The 14,157-nt window shown below is 39.2% G+C and overlaps 1 protein-coding gene across 1 annotated transcript in view; it reads right to left on the bottom strand.

The window, feature by feature from the left end:
- Positions 1–9,565, bottom strand: part of LOC103300694 (thioredoxin-dependent peroxide reductase, mitochondrial-like) — a 76,833-nt gene extending 67,268 nt beyond the window's left edge. Inside the window, exon 1 of the mRNA XM_054726055.1 lies at positions 9,356–9,565. Coding sequence (XP_054582030.1) covers positions 9,356–9,565 — 210 coding nt within the window. The remainder of the gene's footprint in view (positions 1–9,355) is intronic.
- Between the last annotated feature and the right edge of the window lie 4,592 nt (positions 9,566–14,157).

The following is a 14,157-nucleotide window of genomic DNA, read 5'->3' as shown; positions in this document are numbered from 1 at the left end:
CTCGATTGGCCAGACCCCAGCAGCAAGCTAATCTACTGGTTTGAGCATCTGCCCCTTGGTGTTCAGTGCACGTCATAGCGAGTGGTTGAGCAGCCTTAGCATATCATTAGCATATTACGCTTTGATTGGTTGAATGGGCGACCAGACACTTAGCATATTAGGTTTTTATTATATAGTTTCTTAAGCCTTTGAGCAATGAGCCCTGATAAGTCACTGTAACTGTATATCCATTATAAAGGTTATTTTATGTAAATTGATCTTTAAAAATTAAATCTTTAGTATGTGTCATTCATTATTTTATAAGTACTATGATAGTTTGTATCTTTGAAATATAATAATATTTCCCCATATTTTATAGTTGTGAAATTGTACTTTTCATAAAATGGCTGCAACAATATTTCTAGTCCCATGGGATCTTCTAAAATCTTGCCACTCCTCCATCAAGTGGTGGAGTCTATGTATCCTCCAAGTGATCTTGGACAAGCCTTTTGAGGTAATAATACAGTGAAAGTGGCATTATGTGATGGCTGAGGTTAGTCATTAAAGCAATATAGCTTCTGTTTGGCTCCTGCTCTGGATGCCTACCCTTGGAATCAAGCCATCATGTTATGAGGAAGACCTGGAAACATGGAGAGGTCTACATGGAAAGGAACTGAGGTCACAGGCCTTCAGCCCTGTTTGAGCTCTCACCCAACCACTAGCACCAACTGTCAGCAATGTGTGCTTATTATCACACTAGAGGCCCGGTGCACGAAATTCGTGCATGGAGGGGGGTTCTCCCTCAGCCCAGCCTGTACCCTCTCCAATATGAGACCCCTCGAGGGCAGTCGGACATCCCTCTCACAATCCAGGACTGCTGGCTCCCAACTGCTCGCCTGCCTGCCTTCCTGATTGGCCCTAACCGCTTCTGCCTGCCAGCCTGATCACCCCCTAACCACTCCGCTGCCAGCCTGATTGATGCCTAACAGCTCCCCTGCCAGCCTGTTTGCCCTCAACTTCCCTCCTCTGCCGGCCTGGTCACTCCTAACTGCCCTCTCCTGGAGGGTTGATCACCTCCAACTGCCCTTTCTTACAGGCCTGGTCCCTCTCAACTGCCCTCCCTTGCAGGGCTGATCCCTCACAACTGCCCTCCCTTGCAGGCCGGGTGCCTCCCAACTGCCCTCTCCTGCTGGCCATCATGTGGTGGCCATCTTGTGTCCACATGGGGGCAGGATCTTTGACCACATGGGGGCAGCTATATTGTGTGTTGCAGTGATGATCAATCTGCATATTATTCTTTCATTAGATAGGATAGAGGCCTGGTACAGGGGTGGGGGCCAGCTGGTTTGCCCTGAAGGGCGTCCCAGATCAGGTGGGGTTTCCCTTGGGGTGTGGGGCGGCCTGAGTGAGGGGCCTGTGGTGGTTTGCAGGCCGGCCACGCCCCCTGGTAACCCAAGCGGAGGCCCTGGTATCTGGAATTTATTTTCCTTCTACAACTGAAACTTTGTAGCCTGGAGCAGAGCCAAGCCTGGGGCTCCCTCCGAGGCCCGCAGCCATTTGTGTTGGGGTTATAATTGAAACTTTGTTGCCTTAAGCAGGTGAGCCTGGCCGGGGTGTGTGGAAAGCTTTGCTTCCCCTGTTGCCGGCGGCAACCCTGGCCTGCTCTCTCAAGCTCCATTCTGCCACCATTTGTTTGAATTTGTTTACCTTCTATAATTGAAACTTTGTAGCTTGAGTGGAGGCTTAGGCCTGGAAATGGCAGGCGGAAAGCTTGGCCTCCTCTGTTACCTAGGAAACCTTGCTCTCTGTGGCTGTAGCCATCTTGGTTTGGGTTAATTTGCATACTTGCTCTGATTGGATGGTGGGCGTGGCTTGTGGGTGTGTCGGAGGTATGGTCAATTTGAATATTTGTCTATTATTAGATTAGATGGTTTAGAGACTAGCCTTCCTCGCCAACCCCTAACCACATTACATATTTATGAGCAAAATGAATCGATTGTTGTTGTTTAAGGCCATGGAGTATTGAGGTGGTTTTCTGAAAGGCAACAGTAACCGGAACAAAAGTGAATAAGTACTCATAAGAGGTACATCTCCCATTAGGGAGCATTTCCTTGTGATGTGCATGTGTCCTCCAGAATAGCAGTGTTTGCTTTGTTTGTTTGGTTTGCATATTCTTGATCCTTAGAACAGGGCTTGGCCCATATTATTCAGTATATAAGTTAATAATGAACTTATAATGAAATGTATACTGTATAAATCAAGAATAACAAAGTCTTTTGAAAACATGTGATAAAAAATGTTTGCAAGGTGAAATTTATCAGAATATTATCCAAATTTATGAAAATGTTGGTATACATAAGAATTAAAAAATATTTTATAATTAAATATTTTATCATTAAATATTTTATAATTAAAGCTATATGAATCCAAAAATATGACACATACCTTAATGTCATATTCTTTTGTATAAATTATTTGTTGATTGATTTGAGAGAGAAACATCAATTTGTTCTGCTTATGTATGATTGGTTGATTATTTATTACTGGTTGATCATTTATTATTGGTTGATTCTTATATGTGTCCTGACCAGGGATCAATCCCTCAACCTTGGTGTATTGAGATGATGCTCTAACCAACTAAGCTACCTGGCCAGGGCATCACATTCTATTCTTGTTTCATTTCAATACTAAGTATACCAGTTAATAATGCAGATATTTTTCAACAGATGGAGTTACACATATGTTGATATATATATGCGATTTGATATGTATACTATTTTGTTGTATTGACAACAAGCTTCAAAACTTCATATGTCAAATATGCTGAAGGTGTTAACATCATAGGTATTTTTACGCTTAAAAATGTCAAATTTTGTGCCAATAAAAAGAGCATTTGCAGGAAGTTATAATTCATTATTTTATTTTGAAGAAAAGTGCTGCTGAATACTTTGGGAAGCTTATGGCGAACATGCTCCATCTCAAGATACTTGTGAATGGTGGTTTAAATACTTTAAAAGTTCGATGTGAAAGACAAAGAACATCCAGGTCAACCGGAAAAGTTTGAAGACCTACAATTACAAGCATTATTGGATGAAGATGTGTGTCAAACTCAAAAACAATTTGTAGAAAACTTAAACATTGCTCAGCAAACAATTTCTGATTCTTTACAAGGAATGGGAAAGATTTTAAATGAAGGAAAATTGGTGCCACATCAACTGAATGAAAGACAAATGGAAAACCGAAAAGTCATCAGTAAAATGTTGTTTCAACGGCATGAAAGAAAGTCTTTTTGCATCGAATTGTGACTGGCGATGAAAAGTGGATTTATTTTGAGAATCCCAAATGCACAAAATCATGGGTTAATCCAGGTCAACCATCAACATTGACTGCAAGGCCAAATCGCTTTGGAAAGAATACAATGCTCTGTGTTTGGTGGATCAGGAAGGTGTGGTGTATTATGAGCTTCTAAAACCAGGTGAAATTATTAATACTGATCGCTACCGACAACAAATAATCAATTTGAACCATGCTTTGATTGTGAAACGACCAGAATGGGCCAGAAGACAAGGCAAAGTAATTTTGCTTCATGATAACTCACCATCACACACTTCAAAACCAGTTAAAGACACTTTAGAAGATCTTGCCTGGGAAGTATTAACCCACCCGCTGTATTCACCAGACATTGCTCCTTCAGATTACAACTTGTTCAGATCGATGGCACGCGCACTTTCTGAGCAGCACTTCAAAAAGTATGAAGAAGTGGAAAATTGGGTCTCTGAATGGTTTGCCTCAAAACAAGAAAAGTTCTATTGGGATGGTATCCACAAATTACCTGAAAGATGGGGAAATGTGTAGCTAGCGATGGACATTACTTTGAATAAAGCACTTTTGATGTTTCTCTTGAAATTATCATGTTTTCTTTGATTACAAAATCCTCATTATTAACCAGTACACCTACTATGCATTGTGTTGACCCTCGGCAGTATTGCTAAGTTTGTATACCAATTTTTAATTTAGGTATCTGTATTTCATTCACTTAAAAATTTACTAGTACCTGAGATATAGGAATTGATTTACATATCTCAAAAGCATATTTTCATGTGTTCTTTCAAATCTATAATAATCAAAGTGTTATATGCTAATTAGACCAGACAGCCAAACGACCTTCCAGGCGTCATTCCAGACGTCCTTCTGGATGAAGCTGTGGTGGCAGGGGGCAAAGCAGAGGTGGTTAGGGGCAATCAGGCAAGCCATTAGAGGTGATCAGGAAGGCAGGCAGAGTGGTTAAGGGTGATCAGGCAGGCAGGTGAGCAGTTAGAGGCTATCAGGCAGGCAGGCAGAATGGTTAGGGGTGATCAGGCAGGCAGGCAGAGTGGTTAGGGGTGATTAGGCAAGCAGGCAAGGGGTTAGGGGCGATGAGGCAGACAGGCGAGTGGTTAGGAGCCAGTGGTCCCAGATTACAAGAGGGATGTCCAACTACCAGTTTAGGCCTGATCCTGAGGGGTCCCAGGTTGCTAGAAGGTGCAGGCTGGGCTAAGGGACCCCCCCCTCCCTATGCACAAATTTCGTGCACCGGGCCTATAGTATGCATATAAATTCTTTGGTTAATATCTTCCCATCCCCATCTTTTATGCTACTCTGCTCTGCAATTCAATAGTCTGTCCCATGCATCCATGCCTCTGGACCTATTTTGTTCATCAGTTTATTTTATTCATTAGATTCCACATATAAGTGAGATCATGTGATATTTGTCTTTCACTGACTGGCTTATTTCACTTAGCATAAAGGTCTACAGGTTTCTCTATGCTATTGCAAAAGGTAAGAAATCCTTCTTTATTATAGCCACATAGTATTCCTTTGTGTAAAAGTACCACAGTTTTTTTAATCCACTCATCTACTGATGAGCACTTGGGCTCTTTTCAGATCTGAGCTATTGTCAATAACTCTGCTATGAGCATAAGGGTGCATATATTATTTTTGATTAGCATTTCAGGATAATTAGGATATATTCCTAGAAGTGGAATCACTGGGTCAAACAGCAGTTCCACAGTTAATGTTTTGAGGAGACTCCACAGTATTACCTATAGTGGCTGCACCAGTCTGCATTCCCACCAGCAGTGGACTAGGGTTCATTTTTCTCCACATCCTCACCAGCAATTGTTTGTTGATTTATTGATGGCAGCCATTCTGGCAGGTATGAGGTGATACTTCACTATAATTTTAATTTGTTTCTCTCTAATGATTAGTGACTTTGAGCATTTTTCATATGCCTCTTGGTCATCCATATGTCCTCTTTGGAGAAGTGTCTATTCAGGTTCTTTGCCAAGTTTTTAATTGGATTTTTTTGTCTTCCTTTTGTTGAATTGTATGAGTTTTTACATATTTTGGAAGTTAACCCCTTATCAGATGTATCTTTGGCAAATATGTTATCCCATATTGTGGGTTCCTTTTTCATTTTGGTTTATTTTGATGTATAGAAGCTTTTTAGTTTGATGTGGACCTATTTGTTTATTTTTTCATTTGTTTCTCTGGCCCCCAAACATGTATTGGCTATGTGAGATGTCTGAGATTTTACTGCCTATGTTTTCTTCTAAGCCTTTTATGGTTTTTTGACTTACATTTGTCTTTTATCCATTTTGAGTTTATTCTTGTGTATTGTGTAAGTTGGTGGTCTAGTTTAATTTTTTTACATGTATCTGTTCAATTTTCCCAACACCATTTATTAAAGAAACTGTCCTCACTTTTTTATATGCTCTTGCCTCCTTTGTCACAAATTAATTGAGCATAATGGCATGGGTCTATTTCCGGATTCTCTGTTCTGTTATATTGATCTATATTCTGTTCCTGTGTCAGTACCAGGCTGTTTTTAGTATAGATGATCATAATTATGATCCCTTCAACTTTGTTCTTCTTTCTCAAGATTGCTGTGGCTATTCAGGGTCATTTTAGGTTCCATATAAATATTTGGAATATTTGTTCTAGATCTGTGAAATATTCCAATAGTACTTTAATAAGGATTGCATTGAACCTATAGATTATTTTGAGTAGTATGGACATTTTAATGATGTTAATTCTTCCAATCCTGAACACAGTGTAGTCTTCCACTTGTTTTTATCTTCCTTTATCTCTTTTTTTAAGTGTTCTATAATTTTTTGAAGTTAGGTCTTTTATCTCCTTAGTGAAGTTTATTATTTATTTTTTGTTGCAATGGTATATGAGATTATTTTTTATTTTCTCTTTCTGAGAGTTCATTATTTCTGTATAAAAATGTCATTGATTTGTGGATGTTAATTTTGTATTCTGTTTTTTGCCAAATTAATTTATTAAATCTAGTTATTTTTTGGTTAAGTCTTTAGGATTTTTTAATGCACAAAATTATGTCATCTGTTAATAATGACAGTCTTAGTTCCTCTTTTCCAATTTGGATGCCTTTTATTTCTTCTTCTGTATGATAACTATGACTGACTTCCAATGCTATGCTGAATAAGAGTAGTGAAAGCAGACAGACCTGTCTTGCTTCTGTTCTTAAGAGAAACATTTTTTAGTGTTTGCCCATTGAGTTTGATGTTGGCTCCAGGTTTGTCATATATGGCCTCTGTTATGTTGAGGTATCATCCCTCTGTTCCCCCTTTGCTCAGAGTTTTTATCAAAAATTGGTGCTGGATTTTAACAAATGCTTTTTCTGCATCTATTTATATGTTCATGTGATTTTTATCCTTCATTTTGTTTAAGTGATGTATCACATTTATTGATTCACAAATATTGTACCAGCCTTGAATCCATGAAATAAACCCCATTTGATGATGGTATATGATCTTTTTAATGTATTGCTGGATCCCATTTGCTAATACTTTATTGAGGATTTTAGCACCTATGTAATATTTTTTCTTTGTAGTGTCCCTATCTGGTGTTAGAATTAGAATAATGCTAGCCTCAGAAAAAGAAGTGTTCCTTTTTGAATTTTCTGGAATACTTTGAGGAGGACAGGTGTCAGTTCTTCTTTGAATGTTTGGTAAACTCACCTGTGAAGCCATCCATCTAGGACTTCTGTTGGCTGGGAGTTTTTGTTTTGTTTTTTTTTTGTTTGGTGTGTGTGTGTGTGTTGTGGTGTGTGTGTGTGTGTGTGTGTGTGTTTTATTACTGCTTCAATTTCATTATTTGTTATTGGCCTCTTCAGGTTTTCTGATTCTTCCTGATTGAGTTTTGGAAGATTGTATGTTTCCAGGAATATGTCCATTTTGCCCAGGTTTTCTACTTTGTTGGAATATGGTTGTTAATAGTATTTCCTTACAATATTTATATATCTGTGGTGTCAGTTGTTACTTCGCCTCTTTAATTTCTGATTTTAATTATTTGGGTCAACTCTCTTTGTTTCTTAATGATTCTAGCTAAAGTTTCTCCAAACTCATTTATCTTTTCAAAAAACCAACTCTTGGTTTCATTAATCTTTTGTATTTTTTTAAATCTCTATGTCATTTATTTCTGCTCTGATCTTTATTATTTCCTTCCTTGTACTTACTCTAAGCTTTTTTTGTTGCTCTCCTTCTAATGATTTTAGTTGTAGAGTTAGATCTTTTATTTGAGCTTTTTTGTGTTTCTTGAGATAGGCCTGAAATGCTAAGAACTTCCCTCTCAGGACTGCTTTTGTTGTGTTCCATAGATGTTGCTTTGTTGTGTTCATTTTCATTGTTTTCCATGTAATATTTTATTTCTTCCTTTATCTTCTTTAGTAACCCATTTATTGTTTAATAACATGCTATATCACCTCCACATGTTTGAATGTTTTTGAGTTTTTTGGTTTCCTAGTTTTATGCCATTGTGATTTGAGAAGATATTTGTTATGATTTCAATCTTTTTGAACTGGTAAAGACTTATTTTGTGTTCTAACATGTGACCTATCTTTGAGAATGTTCCATGTACACTTAAGAAGAATGTATATTCTGCAGCCTTGCAGTAAAATGTTCTGTAAATATAAATTAAATCCCTCTGATTTATTTTGTCATTTAAATCTGTTGTTTCCTTGTTGAATTTTTGTCTAGAAGATCTATCTAATGATATCAGTGGGGTGATAAGGTCCCCTACTATGACTATAATGCTGTTTATCTCTCCCTTAAAGTCCTTCAAGAGTAGGTTGTTGTTATTGTTTTTTTATAATATATTTATATGCTCCTATATTAGGTGCTTATATGTTTACCAGGGTTATGTCCTCTTGTTGGCTTGATCCCTTTAGTATTATGTAATGACATTCTTGTCTTTTGTTATTGTCTTTATTTTGAGGCCCATTTTGTCAGATGTGAGTATTGCTACCCCAGCTTTTTTGTTGTTTCCATTTGCATGGAAATTTTTTTCCACTCCTTCACTTTCATCCTGTGTGTCTTTTTTCTGAGGGAGTGGGGTCTCTTATAGACAGCATATTTATGGGTCACGTTTTCTTATTCAATTATCTACCTTTGTCTTTTGATTGGTGCATTTAATCTATTTACATTTAAGGTTATTATTGATAGGCTCTTGTTTATTTCCACTTTTATTCCTTATGTCCATGTCCCTCTCTCTCTCTCTATTTCTTCCTTTTCTTGAAATTGTCCCTGTAGTATTTCTTGAAATGCTGGTTTAGTGGGAATAAACTTCTTTGGCCTTTTGTTTTCATCTGGGAAGCTCCTTGTTTCACTTTCAATTTTGAATGATAGCTTTGCTGGATAGAGTACTCTTGGTTTCAAATCTTTACTTTTCATTACTTTGAATACTTTATGCCATTCCCTTCTGGCCTGTAGTGTTTCTGTTGAGAAATCAGCTGACAGCTTTATATTAGCTGTCCTGTAGGTTACTTACTTTCTTTCTTGCTGTCCTTAAAATTTTTTGTCTTTGTTTCCCATTTTAATTATTATGTATCTTGTTATGGGTCTCTTTGTGTTCATTTTGATTGGGATTCTCTGTGCTCCCTGAACTGGTGTGATCTTTTCCTTTTCCAGGTTAGGAAAGTTTTCTATCAATATTTCTTCAAACAGGTTCTCTATCCCTTGCTCACTTTCTTCTCCTTTTGGTACCTCTGTGTTGCAGATGTTGCTCCATTTAATGTTGTCCCACAGTTCCCTTGCACCAGGGGTGGGGAATATCCAGCCTGTGGATCATATAAGGCCCACAAAATCATTTAGTCTGTTCCTTCCAAGGCATTAGGAGAAAGTTAATCAGATATTTGACCAAATATAGCAGGCTAATTTTTATAGTTCATAATTTTGCATGGACCATGAATGATGTTATAAATATCTAAAAGGCCCTTTGCAGAAAAAAGGTTCTCCACCCTGCATTATACTGTCCTTGTACTTTATAAAGATATTTTCTTTTTGCTGCTGTATTGGAGGTATTTTTTTTTTTCTACCTTATATTCAAATTCACTGATTCGGTCCTCTGCTTCATTTAATCTACTGTTGATTACTTCCAAGGCATTCTTTATTTCAGCTATGTCATTCTTCATTTCTAACTGGTTCTTATTCATGGTCTCCATGTCCTTTGTCATGCTGATGTAGTTCCTACTGAGTTTCTTATTCTCATTAAGTTCCTTGTAGTCATCACCAAGTTTTTTGAGCATTTGTATAACCCTCTGTTTCATTTACCTTTTTCTGGAGATGTCTCACGTTTTTTGCCTTTTTTTTTATTTGGGGCCTGTTTCTTTATTTTACCATTTTCCCCATTTCTTTCCATTTGTTCCTGTGTATTGGATAAAACTGTTGTATGCCTCCCAGAGTTGGTAGGGTGGTCTTCTTGTGGGACCCAGTGTTCTTCTGAATTGGGTACTCTAGGACTGCCCCTTGTGTTGGTTATATGCACTTTCCTTTTGAATTTTGTTTTTGGTTTCTGTAGTTCAGTAGTGGCTTGGCTCAGCCCTCAGGCTTGTTGACTGTGAGTCTCAACCCCGACCACATCATGCCAATTGTTATACAAGTGCTGACAGTACAAAACAAGACAAATCTGAAAATAACACACACACACACCAAACAGTAACAATAATAAAAACACCAAATTACTAAAAAACAAACAACAACAAAAAACACACAAAAAATGAGTACTAAGAGACCCGAGACCCAAATAATTAAAGAAAAATTTAAAAAAATGAAAATAGAGAATATGAAAGCAAAGAAAAAGTGACAAGAAATAGAATAAGTATAGAAAATAAAATAGAGGAAAAATAAATGAAATAATAGTAATAATTTTAGAAGAGTAATATTACTGAATAAAATAAAATATAGAATAGGGAAATCAAAACAATAAAAGAAAGAAAAAATAAATAAAAAAATTTAAAAGTAAAGAGAAAGAGAAAAAAGACTAAAATAAAAGATAGAAATAGGGGAATATGAAAGAAAAAAGAGAAGAAAGAAAACAAAACAAAACACCCCTTTGGAGCTGCTATTTGTGTTGCTCCCTGGAGTTTGCTCTGATGTTGTTGGATCTGGGCCCTTGGTGTGTCCGTCCTGGGCCTCCTGGGAAGTTCTCTGGTGCAGGCCAGTGTGAGTCAGTGTCCCTGCCTGACCCTGGGAAACCTAATGGGAGCCAGGCAGGACAGACCCCAAGTAGCCCAGTGGGTGGGGCCTGCATAGCCCAGAGGCTGAGTCTGCCTGTGACTCTTACCTTGAATGTCTTTGTTTTGAGCTGCTCTCCCCCTTCGCACGGGGGACTGGGCACTGTGAGGGTATCCTGGTTCCGTCAGGATGGTTTAAACAGACTCACACTGGGGATGGTGTCCATGGCTTATAGGAGGTGTGGGCGGGCATTTCCTCTCCTTCCAATGCCTCAGCTCTTCCTGGGTCCCTGGCATCCCCTTGTCTCCACCCCATGTAGGAGGGATGTTAAAAGAAAAGGTAAAAACAAACAAACAAAAAACCCAGCCCCACTTGGCTCTCTTATCTTTCAGCCCCGCCAGCTCGCACTGGACGAGGCTTCGTCACCAGTCCAGATGTCTAAGTCCCTCACGCTGCCAGGCCCACATGCATGGGCACAGGTTTCTAGCCCAGAGCCACCCCACAGGTGCGGGAAGAGATGCTCCTCCTCGCCAGAGGTGGGAAACATAGCTCCTCTTATCCAGAGCTGCTCCCTGCCAGGATTCTTTCAGAGGATAATTGGACCCTCTGACTCCCTGCAGGTGAATGGCTCAGACTCCTCTGCCAGTCTGAATGTCTGCTGCCTGGCCCCTCTGCAGACACCCGTCAGGGAAAACTTCCCAGGTTGGTGGTGTAACCGAGCAATCACTCTTTGCCTGGTCTGAGTCTCCCAGGTGGACTGACCCTCCACTGATTCCCACTGCCTGACGCTAAGTGGACTCTCTCCCCCTCTCTGTTGCTCTGGGTTGCGGATCCCTGTGTGGGGCTGAGACACCACACTCCTAGGCAGCAGCGACTGCACTGCTGCACCTTCCTTCCGGCCTCCGAGCCACGCTGAGCAGCAGCACAGGTTCGCTCATCCTTTGTGCTTCTTCTCTGTCCCCTGTCTGCTCACAGTAGTTCAGATCAGCTATTTTTCAGCTGTTTTTTCAAGTCAGGTGTTCTGCAGTTTCGCCACAAGCCTGGTCCAGTGCTAGGAGCAAGCAGACAGAACTTTCCTAGGCTGCAGCCATCTTTCCTCCTACCCATGGACAGCTTGGTTTTAAAACCAAATGTTTAGCAGCCTCATCCATACAGACACTATATTTTACAGACACACACTGCGTTTTAAGTTGTTGATACATTATTTCATATAACATATAACACATAAATGATAAATTTCATTTTGTAGAGGTATTATATTTTAAAACATAAGGTAGTTTTGAATGGACAAACACCCCAAAATATACAAAACAAAATGCTAATATCATTGAATGCAAAATTTATTGCCTCTTCTGATATTTATCAGAATTTATGAATAGGATAAAAATACACCCTAGTTTATTGCAAGGAACTATTGAGTTGAAGAGAAATTCAATCCGGGGTTCTATTTTTGAAAATGTAGAATACAAGTAACTAACTGGCTAATAATTTTCCAGACTATTAATACTTTACTTATAATAGCCCAAATAATTTACTCAAAAGTGTAATAAGGATAAAACCCTATCATTCTTTCACTGTCTCATATATCCATTGAATCACCCAATTTTACCTGTTCCTCATTGTGAATACTTCTAAAGTATTGAGAAGTAATACTTAATAGAAGAATTGCTGAGATCTGCCTTGTGCTTGTATTTTCTGACACTGCTTTCCTGAAACTTACTGCTTAGGAAACAATTAATTAGTTGTGCATCCTCCCGTCTCCCCAACATAGTGTTGATGCCCACATCCATGCTTTTGTCTATGCTTATGTTTATGGTATGCCCTGAATGCTGTCTTCACCTGACAAAAAACTGGCTCCGCAAACTTAAAATTCACTTCAGGAGTGTTTTTGGTATCACCAAAGTGGCTGGCCCCACTTTCAGAGATTTACAAAATAAAACTCACGTGAGTCAGCATATAGGTGTAATCACCACAAGGATTTATTACAGCGAAGTAGCAAAGATATATGGCTAGCTCCTATGGGGAAAAGGCAGTGTCTGCAGGAATTCGTGAGGTGGTTTTCTTATGCCATCCTATGAGATGACAGTAAGGAAATGCAACAACACGTGTGCGATGTTCTGCCCAGGACACCCATGGGAGACCTGGCTGGAAGCTGGTCATGAAGTCACCCTCTCCTTAGCATGCACTAATACTCCAGACTCCCAGGAGGAGAGAAGGTGTTCTGCTTAAACCACCTGTTTGCATAGCTGAGGCCCAGGAACCTTCATCTGCTAACTGTTGACTGTGAGCCAACTTTCCAGGAGCCAACCCCCAAGGAACGATCTTTCATTCAGGCCTCCCTAAAGAGAGCCCTTGGGACTGCTATGGTAGCTCTTATCTGCACAGGAGGTAACACCTAAGGATTCTCAGTCCTGGAGAGGTAGTTGCTGATTTTCAGTGGCCCCTCCTTTATGCAACCAATCACTCATTGCTGCCTAATTATTGTATCACCTTTGTATCTTCTTTCCTAATTATTGTGTCACCCCTGATATCTTTTTTCTTTCATTCATTTTTCTCCTTTTGCCCCTGATACCTTTTTACACAAAACTTGAGAAATAGTAGACACTTAGAAAAAGCCCATTAAAAAATGAAGTGATAGATCAAGTCCCTTTTCATGAACTAACCTTTAAATCTATATATCTCACCCCCTTTCCCATCACCTTTCTTTCATGAACAATTCATTCCTAATATCATTAAGTAAGACTAAGCAAAGTATGTGCCTACATGTGAGGTGGAAAGGAGGTAGGTTGAGTTGTGATGGCCCAAAGGTGGTGTTAGAGCTGTGTAGGGTAAGGAGGGATTCCGCAGGGTAGGAGTGTTCCAGCACAGGGTGTTGAGACCCAGCATGGCGAGACAGGCGTCCCTATGGGGAGGCAACCCAGGATGTTCTCAGAGCCTAGAGGGGTGAGGGGCGCAGTCATGCAGGGGGTGGCCTGACGCACACTTTAGCTTCTTAGGGCAGGGAGAGAAGGGTGATGACGCAGGGGTGGACAGTGGCAGCAGTGTCTGAATGATAGTATTGGAAGCTACATATGGGAATAACTGGCAGCAGTGAGTGATTGATTGCATAAAGGAAGATCAATAAAATAAGCAAACATATGGTGGACAGTGAGAAATAGGATTCTCACTGTTAGAGAAAGATACTACAACTATGGCAAGGAAGAAAAGGAGGTTGGATTGGGAATATCAGGGTGAATTTATGGTTTCTAAGATGGAGAGAGGCAAAAAGAGAGAGATATATATTTATCTAGATATCTAAATTATATTTATAATCTAATAGGCTACATATATGTTGTTATTCTCTATGGTCCTGCTATATGAGTACAAGAGAATTTAAATTTTTTTTATATCCTTTAACCAAATAGTTCACTAGTTATTTTGATGGCAATATATTCCTCTGTTAGGGAGAGAGTTATTAAGTAAATTGGATATGAGTGTCGGTGAAATGTATTATTGCTCTTGATTTCTAACAGGTTTTTATAGGCTTTTACTTTTCCCCTTTCAAGATTAATTCACTGCATCTAAGAAAACTAGAAGTGAAATTGAGGATCTAGGACAGGATACTAATGTCCAAATGTTTAATATTAAAAAATAAATTTCTAGATCTGGAACTGTAAACTCAAGC

This window comes from Eptesicus fuscus, chromosome 14, assembly GCF_027574615.1.
Source record: "Eptesicus fuscus isolate TK198812 chromosome 14, DD_ASM_mEF_20220401, whole genome shotgun sequence".
In the NCBI taxonomy this organism is placed as follows: Eukaryota; Metazoa; Chordata; class Mammalia; order Chiroptera; family Vespertilionidae; genus Eptesicus; species Eptesicus fuscus.
Note: the sequence above shows the minus strand (reverse complement) of the source record. Positions and strands in the feature narration are given on the sequence as shown.